The sequence below is a fragment of the Simochromis diagramma genome, unplaced genomic scaffold (assembly GCF_900408965.1).
Source record: "Simochromis diagramma unplaced genomic scaffold, fSimDia1.1 OVJJ01000753.1, whole genome shotgun sequence".
NCBI lineage: Eukaryota > Metazoa > Chordata > Actinopteri > Cichliformes > Cichlidae > Simochromis > Simochromis diagramma.
The window spans coordinates 24,192,840-24,208,465 of record NW_024387523.1 but is presented as its reverse complement, the minus strand read 5'-3'; the positions used below and the strand labels follow the sequence as shown (position 1 = coordinate 24,208,465).

At 41.4% G+C, this 15,626-nt stretch overlaps 1 protein-coding gene across 1 annotated transcript; it reads right to left on the bottom strand.

The window, feature by feature from the left end:
* Window positions 1-411: 411 nt before the first annotated feature.
* Window positions 412-14,831, bottom strand: srd5a1 (steroid-5-alpha-reductase, alpha polypeptide 1 (3-oxo-5 alpha-steroid delta 4-dehydrogenase alpha 1)). Its single transcript, XM_040020258.1, has 5 exons — window positions 14,308-14,831; window positions 13,912-14,078; window positions 8,408-8,509; window positions 2,316-2,466; window positions 412-2,187 (listed from the first exon to the last, which is right to left on the bottom strand). The coding sequence occupies exons 1-5, from the start codon at window positions 14,616-14,618 to the stop codon at window positions 2,121-2,123; spliced, it is 798 nt and encodes a 265-aa protein (XP_039876192.1). The 5' UTR covers window positions 14,619-14,831; the 3' UTR covers window positions 412-2,120.
* Between the last annotated feature and the right edge of the window lie 795 nt (window positions 14,832-15,626).

The following is a 15,626-nucleotide window of genomic DNA, read 5'->3' as shown; positions in this document are numbered from 1 at the left end:
CAACAAACCATGACATGATTTAAGAAAAGTCTTAACTTACACTGACAAGATTATGACTCACGGTAACAAAAATGAAACCGTAATGGAGCGAAAGAGACAAGTCCAATATTTCCTGTTCCTGTCTTTACTTCCAGTTTTTCTCCGTCCCTTCAAAAACACATCTCGCACAGCTTTATTCATTCAGCACGCGTTGTCCTCCTGCTTTCACCAGGCCAATATTTTTCTCTAATTTCTTCTTCACTTCTTCACCATCTCTCTGAGAAACTCCCAGCATGGGGCATGTTTTGGGGCAACTCTTATTTTCTAATTTCAGGCATGGGTGACTTATTGACGCCTGTGCTTGATCTCCATTCTCTGTCCCCGCAGTCCATGAGTGGGGAACAGGCCTGATGCAAGTCAGCCAGATCAGTCTTTTTTCTTTTTTAACACTTTGTACATTTTTCCAACTTTGTAGTACATGCAAACAAAAAATACGAAAAAAAGAACACAAAAGAAACAAACTAAAAGGAATAAAGCGCACCTAATCTGTGGGGTGAAGAAAACAAAGAATAATTATACACATATGTATAGAGAGGGGGCCAGGGAATACCCAAAGTACTGTCTTATCAATCCCGTCCCAAAAACACCATCCACCCAGCCTCTTACATCCATATGAAGGCTGCCAGACAGGGCCCGAAGTCTGGTCCTCTCCCCGACAGGTCCAGTTCCATTCACAATCATAACATATTTGAACGGGGAGCGGGTAGTAGCAGGACCCCATTCTCTCAGGGCCCGGCCGTCCGCCTATGCCTCAAAGGACCAAGAACCAAAAGCTATTTGAATTAAGAAGAGAAAAGAAAAAAGAAAAAAAAAAAAAAAAAAAAAAAACTCCAACGAGGAGAGGTCCCTGCCTTATGGGGTTCAGTGAGTCTTATAGGCTATCCATTTTGTCCACTGTTTTCGGTGTTTATCAGATTTCAGTCTCAAAGTGTAGGTCTCATTCATCTATCTATCTATATCTATCCTCAATTACATCAGTCCATTCTTCCAATTTGAAAGGGTCACTTTTCAGCCAGTTTTTTGTTATTGTCTTTTTGCTTGACAACAACATAATTTTAAACAAGTAATGGTCCTCCTTTCTTACATTTTCCCATATTCCAAAATACAATACTCGTGCCTCACATGACATGCTTTCCCAGTAAGGTTTGCTATTTTTACACTTCCAAAACACATGAGAATGATTGGCGTCCCAGTCTCCACATAATCTCCAGCATCGTTGGGGTGTTTTCAGCTGCTTGCTTTTGATATAAGGTGTAATAAAGAACCTAATCACATTTTTCCAGCCATATTCTCTCCATCGTCTAGAGCTGGTGGAATTATGCTATGAGAGACAAACGGATCGCCAGTCATACTCTGACATAATTCAGATTCCCACTTTTGTTTAATATATAATTTTTCATTCCTATTCAAATTTTGCAGACCAGTCTTTTTTAAGTCCAGATATGCAGTTACATTCACAAAGTTGCTTCTCTTTCAGGACTTTGAGATGACGAGGTCAGTAGATAACACCCAGAGCAAAATCCAGTAGAAAACACGTTCTACGTGATTCAGAACTCGTCTATTTGATGTGAATCGACATTAAAAAGATTTGCAACAGCTGAATCTTGAGGATAAAATGACCATTTTAAATGTCTGCTTTGCATTTCCAACTTTATGTTCCAACTGGGAGAATATGCAGAGCAGGAGGAGAGTCTTAAAGCTGTTTACTGCTGATGTAGAGTGTCATAAATCCCGTATATTACCATGGAGCTACTCCATTCACAACCTTTATTTCCTCTGGAGGAGAGCTGAATGCCGCCTCTCCTGCAAACGCAACACCTCCAGCACATTCAGTCCATGCTTGTTGAGGTTTCCTTGGTGCTTTGTGATGTTATTACCAACGTAACAAATGATAAAAACCTTTCTGAGATGGTGACTTTTAGCTATTGCTTCTTCACACCTAGAGTGAGCTTGTTTTCAGTGGAAAAAAATAAGCTGTGTTCAAGGTGCAACATTAGAGAATTTCTAAATTAGGCAAATTATCACGGGAATGTTCTTCGCCGTTGCAGGAGAACACATTACCTTTCGAGGTGTCCAGTTTTCTAGAACAGAAAGGGAATCAACACCTTCCTGCTTTTAGGGTAGTCCTCAAACTTGGCAAGGTACCATCTGCAGAGCAAGAACAAAGGAACAAGAAATTTTCCTGTGTTAATTCTGAATTTTGTTTAAAATATACAGTGTGCACACTCCAGGAAAATTGCTCTGAGTGTGAGAACGCTGCCTGTTTTTGTTCTTACTTGTGGTGGGCCACAGCTCTGCTAGTGAGGACCACTGCGGTAAAGATGGCGAAGGCTGCACTGTGAACAGAGTGACCAGCCAGAGTGAAGCCAGCCCACTCTGTTATCTCACCCAAGAAGTTGGCCCCAGACACGTACTCGAACATGCCGCCTGTGGGTGGAAGACAGCGACATTAGAGCAGGTGGGTTTCTCCTTTGATGTGCTCACTGATGCAAAAATAACCCAAACATTTTAATGCTGAGGGAAATAAAATCCAGTGACTTTTTGCAGAATACAATTTGATACTAAGCTGAAGAAGTGGTGACATTTCCACTGCCTGTGAATCTTATTTGGAGGCAACATGCAGTTACAAAATGCAAAGGGCATTCACAGAGCTGGCTTCATACCACACATACATGGCTGAGCACTCAGTATGTGACTGTAGGCTATGCGCTCAGCAGTGCTGCTACCCTTTATGTGAAAATAGCAGATTCTTGGCCGAGGGGATTCCAGACGTGCCTGTAGGTTGATTTGGAGCAACAAAGCTCACAGCTTCCTCACACCTCGCCTTCTCTGCTCTATTTTCTTTAAGGTTCAGGGAAGGATTGTTTCAACAGGTTCAGCGCAAGTTCAGGCTCAAGGTGCTTTTGTTGTGACTACGCTCCCAGTCAGGGGAGCCGCTCACTTTGTGAGCCCGTTATGATTACAGATTTATTTAACAGAGGTAGAAGCCAACTTATGGTTTGGATTTTTCAGAGAAAACAGTTTGATTCCATGTACCCACCGTACAGCCTGTTTTGCAAAAGGAATTTGGACGTGAACCAATGCCTTGTTTACCCAACCCCCTCCTTACATGTCACATCTTATACAGTGCTCAGCCAGTTAAATGCAGTACAAGGTCACACACACTTAAAAACAAAACAAACAAACAAACAAACAAACAAAAAAAAAAAAAAAACACAAAACCAAACCATAAATCCACTCATGTTTCAGTTGTTAGGTCTGTTTTAGCCAAGCTGGGGCAGGCTGCACAGCAAACTCTTCCTAAAATGGGTTTACTCATCAGAGAATGTTGATGTGTTGCATTCCCCTCCCAAAAACACCCAAACAAACAAAACATTTATCGACCATTTGTACGGAGAACCACCAACCATCATTTTGACCCTCAGTGTTAAATGCTGCAGTCCTGACTGCCTAACAACATGAAGGCTGTATAGCATGACCCAGATCTAGCTAGATAGCTAAATATATAAGGTACTGTCGTTAGATAAAAGATTAGTAATTATCACAGGGTTTGAATGGATCTGGGATGGAATTCTGATCCAGGGTGTTGGATAACAGATGTGTGGAGAATTAGACGAGTTGCTGCCTGTGTAGAGCAGCAAGGGAACCATAGCTGAACTAAACAGAGTCGAGTCTGTAGAACACGGGTCGGCAACCCTAGGCAGGGTTAACTGATGGCACCATAGCTGGACGGGCATACCAGACATTTGCTTGGTGGGCCGATGATATTTTTTTTTTTTTGGAACAGTATAAACAATGAAAGGTGGTGGATTGGCCAGATGCTGGTCGGTGTGTAAAAATAACTCAGTTGTTTGGTGGTGGCTATGGCGGAGCTTCCACAAATTCAGTAAAATTAACAAGTGGTGGAGGCCAGCAGGTGGATGAGGGAGAGGGGAGGCAGGAGGAGGAGAGACCCGAGGGGGCCGCAGGTCCAAGTGTCAGGTGAACTGAACTTCAGGTAAGAAGTTATGACCTGCAGTCTGTGTCAGATATAAACCAAGTTTAGGTGGAGTTTATTTTCATTGTGCTGACTTTTTACAGTCAGTTACAATAACTCGTACTGTGTACTAGCTAGCATGACAGTTTCTATACAGCTGGGTGGTGCTATGATGTTACTGTCAGTGAACTTTTTTTTTTTTTTTTTTTTTTTTTTTTTTTATTCGTAAGGTTAGTTAGTAGAGTTGCCAACCGCCCTGTAAAAAGACGGAATCGTCCCGCATTCAGAGAAAATATTACGCGTTTTGTGTTGAGCTGAGAGGGGAGGCAGTTTGTCTAGGATGGAAAAAGACACAAAGGTGGATTTATTCTGTAGTTACGCTGTCAGCTGCCTCTTCTTCTCTCATTCTCTCCCCTCTCTCCTGTTGCTACTTTAATCATGAAACTGATCAATGATCAGCTGATCGTCTTTTCTCTCACCCACTTTGTGCCAGAAAGAGGAAACCAGCGGATGTCGCGCTAAACAACAGCAGCACGTTTAAGCTTGATCAGCTGTTGTTAGCATTTATTTAATATTACTTTCTAGTATCAGCTGATGTTTGCTGGAGCCACAGCTGTAAAAGCTGATGGTCATGATGTCGGTTTGGATATGTGGCGAGAGGGAAACATGAAGATGAAACCAGGAGATGTCCTTACTGAATCATCAGAGCTGAACAGGTGATGGAGAAACAGGTTTACCTTTTAGGTGACATGAATGAGTTGAAGGGAAGTTATGAACTGTTTCTGAGAGACAAATAACACCAGGATCCTTTTCTAAGTAGCTGACAGCTGGTAACTGTGCAGGGGCGGGTCTAGCAAAGTTTTGCCAGGGGGGCAGGTAGGGCATTAACAGGGAGAGGGGGGCACAAGGAAATACTTTATTCTCGTTTAAAATGTCTGGCTGTTATTAAATAATTATCTGAAGCTTACAACCAAAGTTTTTATCTGATGTGAAATGTATTGAAATCATACATATACCAACAAGACTGTACATCACTGTCACAACAAGTGTTTGTTTTCATTCAAAGGCTTTATGGCTTTAATACCTGGTGGGCCGGTCTCTAGTCAAAATGCCCGGGTCGATTTTTTGTCCCAGTCCAGCCCTGGGCACGAGACGCAGTGAGTTAATCTGAGAAGGTGCATCAAAAAATAAAATAAAATAAAATAAAATAAAATAAATGGCCGCACCACCAGTGCACATCGCAAATTAGCTCGCATAGACACATTAGTTGTGCCGCTTCTTAATGACGGTATCTTAGCTAACAACCCCAACTACCAGATTCAACTTGTAATTGGCTAAAAATAACTTAGCCTACTGGTGAGAGGGACGTTGTTGGCTTTCCACATTCCGACACTTCAAAAGCTTCAGGAGCTGTCTGCTCAGCACAGCATCACGGAAATACTCGGATACATCCGTAGACTCAAGACAATGCGTTCTCGGGACTTTCAGGTGTTTGGACCAATGTTTTATTTTCTGATCAAACCAGAAATCTTTAATGAGCAGCTGGATTTGTCTCGCATTAACTGAGTTAATGCCAGTTAATGCAACATCGAAGCAGCTGGAATCCACAGCTGTGCGTGTTCATGGAGCTGCATTTTCACCTGCTGGACATCACTACCTGACAAGTTTAACTGTCTTCAGAACATTGCAGAGGCCTTATTGACAGTATTTGGCTCCACATATCTGTGCGAGCAGATTTTCTCTCGCATGAGTCCTCAGGTAGCCTCTGAATGCTGGACACTTGGAGACCTGTGTCTCTGAGTGGGAGACCAGAGATCACATTAACATGTGTGTCTCTGTATTAACAAACATGCCATATTGGCTTAGTTTATTTTTCTTATCATTGTTGTGAGGAGACCATAAATAGCATTTGCATTTTCTGTTGTACAGTTCATTTGCTGGTATGGATAAAAAGTTTTTTTTTGTTTCAAAATAGCTGATAACTATTCGCTGACAGCTGCCAATATCTGCGAACAAATATAATTCTATAAAGTGGTTCTATATAGTGTGTAACTGTTAATATAGAGCGTTATTCAATTTATTGCTAATGCAATCATATGGCACACTGACCTCTGAGGAGATTTTAAATGGCACTTGCCATCAGGAAGGTTGCCGACCCCTGCTGTAGAAAGTAAAGAGTGAAATCCAGATCAGAGTAGCTGAATCAGGCCTGAGGAGCTGAGGGAGGTGACGGGCTGCAGAGTGAATGGCAAAAAGCTGCAGAATGACAAGTGAACAGTTTTCTCCTTTGCAGCCTCTTTATCGTGGTTAGTGAAGAGCCGTGCAGAATATTTTGGCTGTTGGCAACTTGGTCTGTCACAGATCAAGAGGCAACTCTGACTGAGAAACCAAAGGTCATCATATGTTCTTACATTAGGAACTTTTCAGTCACATGGTTGACCCAGCCTGAGGCATGCTCTGCATTTAAGCCTCCCTTCTAACCAACTGGGGCAGTCGTTTACAAAATGAACATGTTATATTCAATGAGACTTGAAAGTAATAAGTGAAAACACCAACAGCTTGTTTCAGAAATCCCATGTGAAATGTGATTTTTTGTTTTGCTTATGTAGTGTTGTCAACTGACCATTCTGTGCTTAAAACATTCCAATGTTAAAAATGTAAACAAATACTATAAATACATCAATCTGAAAGCACATTAGTCTCAAATAACATGAACACTTCATAAAGATGAATTATGTACACAGCCTGAATACTGAATAAGTGAGGGTTTCACATTTACACACATAATGCACATCTTCCACTGTACGCCTGGCTAACTGTCTAACAATTACTGTCAACTCTGTGTGGTTTAAAAGATTTCCATGTTTGTGTCAGTGAAAGCAAACACACTAAAAGTCCTACAAGTTGGACCGTATTAGAGGATGTGCAGCAAGAGCTGTTTATACAGTAATGTAAGGGTTCACAGAGGCCCAGGCAAAGACAGCTAGTGACAACCTGTGATTCTGCTTAGTGTGATCTGTATAATCATGAGACCACACTGGAAAATTAGCATCTAGCACACAGAGACCGCAGTGTCGAGGGCCATTATGTGATTGCAGGTTTTGTGACTTCCTTCTCACTCATCACGTGTGTTGCAACAAAAACATTTAGAGTCTAAACCTAAGAATAAGTAGCGCCACAATGTAAAAACGGCACCGTTTACAAGGAAGGACTATATCCTAAAATTGAAGAAGGCCCTGTCTCAGAATTTCATTTAAGTATTTTATGCTTATTTCGAGCTGTATACTTTTATTTTTGGAATTTGCTAGAATAGCTTTATTGGAAACCATGCTTATTTATTTTATACTAATCTTAGTATGGCCCCTCAGTTACTCCTCTGCCTGAAACTATGTTTCACAAATACGTAATCAATTTGATCAGTTTCCCCCTCTACATTCTGTATGCATATGCCAGTTTTTACATGCATACACAACGTATAAAAGGTAAACTTGATGTGACAGTGTTCTGAGTTAAGCTCTTAAATAAATAAATAAATAAATAAATAAATAAATAAATGCTTACCAACACAATCAATGTACAGTTCGCCCAGGACTGAGAGAAATTACATTGCCCCATTCTTTATAGCTTACTTTACAGAGTACAATGAAAACCTAATGAAATGATTTCATTATATATTGTTTTCTTTCGTCGTTTAATGATCAAATTACTAACAAAAATGTTGCATTGCTTACTTTAGGTTGAGTATGCAAAAACTTAAATAAGACTACACTTACAGAAATGATTTATCCTTAATTACTGGACACCTGCTGTTGAATTTATTTCTGAACAGAAAATGAAATAGTCTAAATCAAAGGTGTCAAACATTAGGCCTGGGGCCCAGAATCAGCCCGGCACAGACTCCAATTAGGCCCAATAGACAGTTTTGGACAATATGAAGGAGTGCACACATTTTGAACTGTATTTTCATTTTTTTTCCTTCCCCTCAACACAGACGCTACACTTTTTTGGTTGTTTTTTTAACAACAAGTCCACATTTTTTAAAAGGCTATTTTATTGCGAATTAACAAAACTTTCTGCTGTACAATTACAGGACAGTCTGGGTGACAAACTTTATGTAATTTTAAACATTTATGTCTTATAGCTTAAGCTGAGCTTGAGTAGTGCTGACAGATTATTTCTTCAACACAGCAGCATTTCTAGAACAGGTAGAAGAACTGAGACAACCTTGAAACGACACCACTTTTTCCTATGAAGTTATCTCAGGGACAAAATGTGTACCTAAACTCCTTTACGCTGACAGAAAGAGTTTCACTGGTTTGACCCACTGGAGATTAAAATGAGTTTAAAATCCCAAGTCTAAATAAAATGTCAGAGTCTGACTGAAGCTCTTACCTTTGGGAACCTTGTAACCAGTCTCTCCGGGCTTTCTCAGGTTCCTAAGGATGTGGTCAGATTGTACATTTATAAACCAGCCGACGAACCACAGTACCGAGCCTGGAGACAAAAGCAAAAGCTGTTTCAGCAAGTGACTGTACTGACAAAAAGCCAGAGAGCAAAACTTTGCGTTTCTTTTTCTTTTAGCATTTCCACATTTTGATGAATACTCCTGGTTTCCTTCCGAAAGCAACCTTAAAATATCATATTTTAAGTTTTCCTGCTAATCCAACTTAGGGTCACATACAGACTTAATATTTTCCCAGTTGTAACAGGACAAAAGGGAAGGTTTTAAAAGAAAAACTGTGTTGAGAAACTGTTGTTATAAATAAAATACATATATACATACATGATGCTTTAGACAATGTGCACAAATTGGCGAACGTATTAAACTGTGTAATCACTGTCATCTGTCAGGTACAGCTCTCCAAATATTCACCCACATCTATCATTTCCTGACTTTTCAAAAATAGCTCACACTCCGGCTGTGGTTCTCAGACAGAAAGAGGGCAAAGTGCCCACAACAGGTCACTGTGCCCTGCTGTGGGCAAATTGTACCTTTGTACCTTTGTTACCTTGTATCTCTGAGTCTCGTTGATGAGTTGATGACTGAACCTGGGGTTATTTGGCATGCAGCCACCCCACTGACAAATCTGATAATTCTACCTTTCAAAAACCTTTATGTGTGTACAAACACCAAAAACTATACATAACATCTTTCTCACTCACTTAGAAAAACTCAAATACATGTGGACGAATCACCTGATACCCACAGATCACATAGAATGCCCACATGGGCATTCAACATGTAAAACTAGAACAAATCAAAATCAAATCAAATCACTTTTATTGTCACATCACATGTGCAGGCACACTGGCACAGCACATGCGAGTGAAATTCTTGTGTGCGAGCCCCACAGGCAACAGAGATGTGCCAAACACAACAACACAAACGAGCAAAATACAAGAATGGCCGACCTGAAACTAATAAATATATGTACAATATATAATAGTGTATGCATTTCTGGATGTTTATACTAAATATTTTCCTACGTGTGTGTGTGTGTGTGTGTGTGTGTGTGTGTGTGTGTGTGTGTGTGTGTGTGTGTGTGTGTGTGTGTGTGTGTGTGTATACACATTTTTACAAATTAAATAGTAAAAAAAACCAAAAAAAAACCAATAATAATAATAATAATAATAATAATAATAATAATAATAATAATAATAAAATATATAAAATATACAGAGTTGAATATGTGCAAAACAAGTGGCATTTATATACAGTGTGGAGTGCATAATGTTAAAGTTCCAGTAGTGAAGCTGAGGTGTCTATGACGTGTTCAGCAGTCTGATGGCCTGGTGGAAGAAGCTGTCTCTCAGTCTGCTGGTACGGGACCGGATGCTGCAGAACCTCCTTCCTGATGGAAGTAGTCTGAACAGTTTATGGCTGGGGTGACTGGAGTCCTTGATGATCCTCCCCGCTTTCCTCAGGCACCGCTTCCTGTAGATGTCTTGGAGGGAGGGAAGCTCACCTCCAATTATCCGTTCAGAGCACAGCACTACTCGCTGGAGAGCTTTGCAGTTGTAGGCGGTGCTGTTGCCATACCAGGTGGTGATGCATCCAGTGAGGATGCTCTCAATGGCACAGTGATAGAAGGTCCTGAGGATGCGGGGGCTCATGCCGAATCTTTTCAGTCTCCTGAGAAAGAAGAGGCGCTGCTGCGCCTTCTTCACTGTTTTGTTTGTGTGTACTGACCACGTAAGATCCTCAGCCAGATGTACTCCAAGGAACCGGAAGCTGCTCACTCTCTCCACAGCAGCGCCGTTGATGGTGATGGGGGTGTGTACTTCTCTGCACCTCCGGAAGTCCACTATCAACTCCTTTGTCTTTGCGACGTTGAGGGTGAGATGGTTGTCTTGACACCAGTGGGTCAGGGCGCTGACCTCCTCCCTGTAAGCTGTCTCATCACTGTTGGTGATAAGACCCACCACTGTAGTGTCGTCCGCAAACTTCACAATGATGTTGGAGCTGTTAGTGGCTGTGCAGTCGTAGGTGTAGAGTGAGTATAGGAGAGGGCTCAGTACACACCCCTGTGGAGCACCAGTGTTCAGTGTGATGGGGGATGAGGTGATGCTGCCCAGTCTGACCACCTGGCGTCTGTCAGACAGGAAGCTAAGGATCCAGCTGCAGAGGGAGCTGCTCAGTCCTAGATCCTGCAGTTTCCTGTCCAGCTTCGAGGGAACGATGGTATTGAATGCTGAGCTGTAATCTACAAACAGCATCCTCACATACGTGTCTCTCTTCTCCAGGTGTGACAGGGCAGTGTGTAGTGTCAGGGCTATGGCATCATCAGTGGACCTGTTGTGGCGGTATGCAAACTGTAGAGGGTCCAGTGAGTCGGGTAGTGCAGAGCAGATGAAGTCCCTGACCAGCTTCTCGAAGCATTTGCTTACGATGGGGGTCAGGGCTACAGGTCGCCAGTCGTTCAAACATCTGGGCTTCCAGTGTATACCGAAACAGAACAGCTCATAACCATTCTACTAGATAACACAGATTTTTTTTTTTAGCTCAGTAATGCCTCCAGCCTTCCCAGATGAGCTGGAGGAAGGGGTGAGTGAGGTCTTAGCTCGTCTGCTTAGGCTGCTGCCTCCATGACCCGGATAAGCAGCAGAAAATGGGTGGCTAGATACATGGCTGGACTTATCCCAGATATACTGCCACATGTGTATATGTTGCTTTATATGGGTTTTTGAAAACTGTCCAGCAGAGCATCTGCTGGACAGTTTTCAGCACAGCACAGTGCATGTAGAGGACTATGCAATCAGCAGAGCCTCACCTTCCCCTACTTAAAACTGATACTATGTAATCCAACTGATGCAGTCTACAGCGTGGTTATTTTTTTAATTGCACAAGAGGATGAGAGTGCAATTGTACAGGGAGTGCAGAATTATTAGGCAAGTTGTATTTTTGAGGAATAATTTTATTATTGAACAACAACCATGTTCTCAATGAACCCAAAAAACTCATTAATATCAAAGCTGAATGTTTTTGGAAGTAGTTTTTAGTTTGTTTTTAGTTTTAGCTATTTTAGGGGGATATCTGTGTGTGCAGGTGACTATTACTGTGCATAATTATTAGACAACTTAACAAAAAACAAATATATACCCATTTCAATTATTTATTTTTACCAGTGAAACCAATATAACATCTCCACATTCACAAATATACATTTCTGACATTCAAAAACAAAACAAAAACAAATCAGCCACCAATATAGCCACCTTTCTTTGCAAGGACACTCAAAAGCCTGCCATCCATGGATTCTGTCAGTGTTTTGATCTGTTCACCATCAACATTGCGTGCAGCAGCAACCACAGCCTCCCAGACACTGTTCAGAGAGGTGTACTGTTTTCCCTCCTTGTAAATCTCACATTTGATGATGGACCACAGGTTCTCAATGGGGATCAGATCAGGTGAACAAGGTGGCCATGTCATTAGTTTTTCTTCTTTTATACCCTTTCTTGCCAGCCACGCTGTGGAGTACTTGGACGCGTGTGATGGAGCATTGTCCTGCATGAAAATCATGTTTTTCTTGAAGGATGCAGACTTCTTCCTGTACCACTGCTTGAAGAAGGTGTCTTCCAGAAACTGGCAGTAGGACTGGGAGTTGAGCTTGACTCCATCCTCAACCCGAAAAGGCCCCACAAGCTCATCTTTGATGATACCAGCCCAAACCAGTACTCCACCTCCACCTTGCTGGCGTCTGAGTCGGACTGGAGCTCTCTGCCCTTTACCAATCCAGCCACGGGCCCATCCATCTGGCCCATCAAGACTCACTCTCATTTCATTAGTCCATAAAACCTTAGAAAAATCAGTCTTGAGATATTTCTTGGCCCAGTCTTGACGTTTCAGCTTGTGTGTCTTGTTCAGTGGTGGTCGTCTTTCAGCCTTTCTTACCTTGGCCATGTCTCTGAGTATTGCACACCTTGTGCTTTTGGGCACTCCAGTGATGTTGCAGCTCTGAAATATGGCCAAACTGGTGGCAAGTGGCATCTTGGCAGCTGCACGCTTGACTTTTCTCAGTTCATGGGCAGTTATTTTGCAGCTTGGTTTTTCCACACGCTTCTTGCGACCCTGTTGACTATTTTGAATGAAACGCTTGATTGTTCGATGATCACGCTTCAGAAGCTTTGCAATTTTGAGACTGCTGCATCCCTCTGCAAGATATCTCACTATTTTTGACTTTTCTGAGCCTGTCAAGTCCTTCTTTTGACCCATTTTGCCAAAGGAAAGGACGTTGCCTAATAATTATGCACACCTGATATAGGGTGTTGATGTCATTAGACCACACCCCTTCTCATTACAGAGATTCACATCACCTAATATGCTTAATTGGTAGTAGGCTTTCGAGCCTATACAGCTTGGAGTAAGACAACATGCATGAAGAGGATGATGTGGACAAAATACTCATTTGCCTAATAATTCTGCACTCCCTGTAAAGTGGAAACTACATCCAGGACGCTTGGCTAGCCAAGAACCACAGTGAAAGCTGAGTGAATGCCGATGCCAGCCCATCAACCAGACCTTGAACTTCAACCGGTAACAAACTGATGAGCAGTCAGGCTGCAGTCTCTGTTTCTACAGTAAAATCACAGTGGAGATCGCCTCAAGGTCGCTGTGTTGGTTTTTATCTTTGTTTTGTGCAATACCAAGAGAAAGATGGGTCCTCATTAGGACAGGGGTTTTTGTTGGTATGTGAAACTATAGCTTACAGGTTTATATTGTTAAATGGTAATTATGAAACAATGTGTTACGGGTCATTTTACAGAGTAACATGAAAATAATGTAACAAGTAGGATAACAAATCATCTTGAGTGCGCATGCGTCAACCATGCATGCAGCCTGTTACAGTTGCTCCTGTCTTTTCTCTTTAGTTTAACTTTTTTTCTTATTTCTATGTCCTTTACTTTTTACTTAAATAAATACAGAATTTTCCTTGGGGATTAATAAAGTATTCTGATTCTGCTTCAGACAAATTACTGAATCCTGGGAGTAATTAATCAACGTACTGCATTACTTTTAATAAATGTTTTATTTGTAATATGTGTGAATTATTTTTTTTGAGTAACGACCCCAACACTGATCACAACAAAGAGGGGGAAATACCTCCAACATGGACAAACATTTGACCAGACAACATGCAATTTGCATGACTTTAATGTCTTTGATATGCTGCTTAGCGATGGGGGTGATTCTCAAGGAAGATCCAGTGAGAATCGGTAAGAGAATGAATAAGGGATGGAATTGATAAGTGATATGGATATTAGCTCAATTCTTATCAATTCCCATCCCTATGTACACTTATAAAATACTAATTACACTCAGTACAACATTTTAACTTCTACACACAACAAAATAATTCACATTCCTGTTGCAAACAGTCAGGGAACAGGACACCTACCAATGAGGAAGCATGGATGTGTAACCCAGTATGCTGGGTACTCAGCATAATGGCTCAGGTACCTGATCTGCATGAAGCCATTATAGCAGCAGAACACAAAGGCCAGAGCGAATGAAGCGAACGGTGTCGGTTTCCCTCCTCTGATTAAAAATGGATAAATGCAGGCTCTGCAGAAGAAGAAGAAAAAACACAACAAGAACACATTATTTTGAGTAATGGCATGTTTATACTGAAATGTATTCATCTGTGCACATTTCGACATCTCCTGTATCTGAGTTGCATAATCAATCAGGCGTTTCTTTGCCCAGTTGAAGGGGTACTTAAGTACTGCTCCTTGCGCAAGCCTGCTTATAACACTGTATAAATAAATAAACGTGACTGCCCACGGTTGCTTACCTCTGGACATAGTGAAGGAAATACATGGCAATGAGGAGCTGATTAGGTAGTAAAGACGTCTTGGAAGAAGATGTCCAGAGTAGCAGACACATAGGGAGCAGTAAGGCTGGCAGCTCCTGGACGAACCAGGCGAACCTGGCGTTAACTGGAAATCCATACTTGCTTGTAGCATACCGCCCGTAAGGAACATTTTCAAACAGCAAAGTAATAAAAGTGCAGGCTGCCATTAAAAACATGAAGTAAGCCATGCGGTCCAACATGTACAGCTCCTCTTCCTCCGAGGAGAAGAGCAGGGAGAGGAGAGCATCCATTTCGACCTGAGGGCTAATATTTAAAACTAAAACGTTCGCAATTAGCTAACTATATATACCGGTTATTCCCTAGCTTGCAGTCCAGAACGCAGACAACAGCCTGGACAGCGCATACGCTCGCGACCGATTCGGACCAATTAAGAGTTCTTGAACGATTACGCAACCGATCCTTTCAGCCAATGAAAGCGCTCGGTCTTTGCATCAGCATGTTAGATTGGATCCGATAGGTTTCTGAGTTCATAAAGTCGTCATAAAGTCATAAAGTCATAAAGACTAAACTCTCGCGAGATCATAACCCAGCCGGAGAGCCGGCTGTTCGTGTATGAAAATGCTTATAAAAAGTCCAATCGGGGAAAAGTCATTTAACCTTCTCCTCATCCCCTACTTGCCAAATTTATACATTAACATTTATATCGACTGCTTTGTGCAAAACTCAGCTCGGTTAAACATCTCTCGGTTTAACATACGCAAATTGTTGCTGCAGTTTATTGTTGTAATCACAGCAATTCCCAGATGAGGTTGCCTATTTAACCCATCTCTTGGGTAATAACTTTCTGCTGGGTTAATGTGACGTTGTGTTATTTACTTCAAGCCAGGGTTATGCTACAGTTTTATATTTTTCTTCTTTCCAGGCTGCCACTACTGTTCAGTTTTAATGACAAATGGTTAGTCGATCTTTCTTAATGACTCTTTCTCAAAATTGAACTATAACGTGGAGTAATGTGGAAAATAGCAACTTGTACGGTCACTTTAATACTGTTATATAAAACATTGTTTTTACTTTTCACTGCTGTTAACATATAAACACATACAAAAAGAGACAAAGAATGTTTCATATAGAATACAAGCATTTTCAGTTCATCAATATTTTTCACAAAGAGTGGCTGTGTTTTCACTCATGTTTACACACTTACTACATTTTAAAATTAACATGAAGTGTTAAACTTGGGGACATGGCCATCATCTTCACCAACCAGCAGGCGAAGATTATGGAAAATGTGAGAGAAG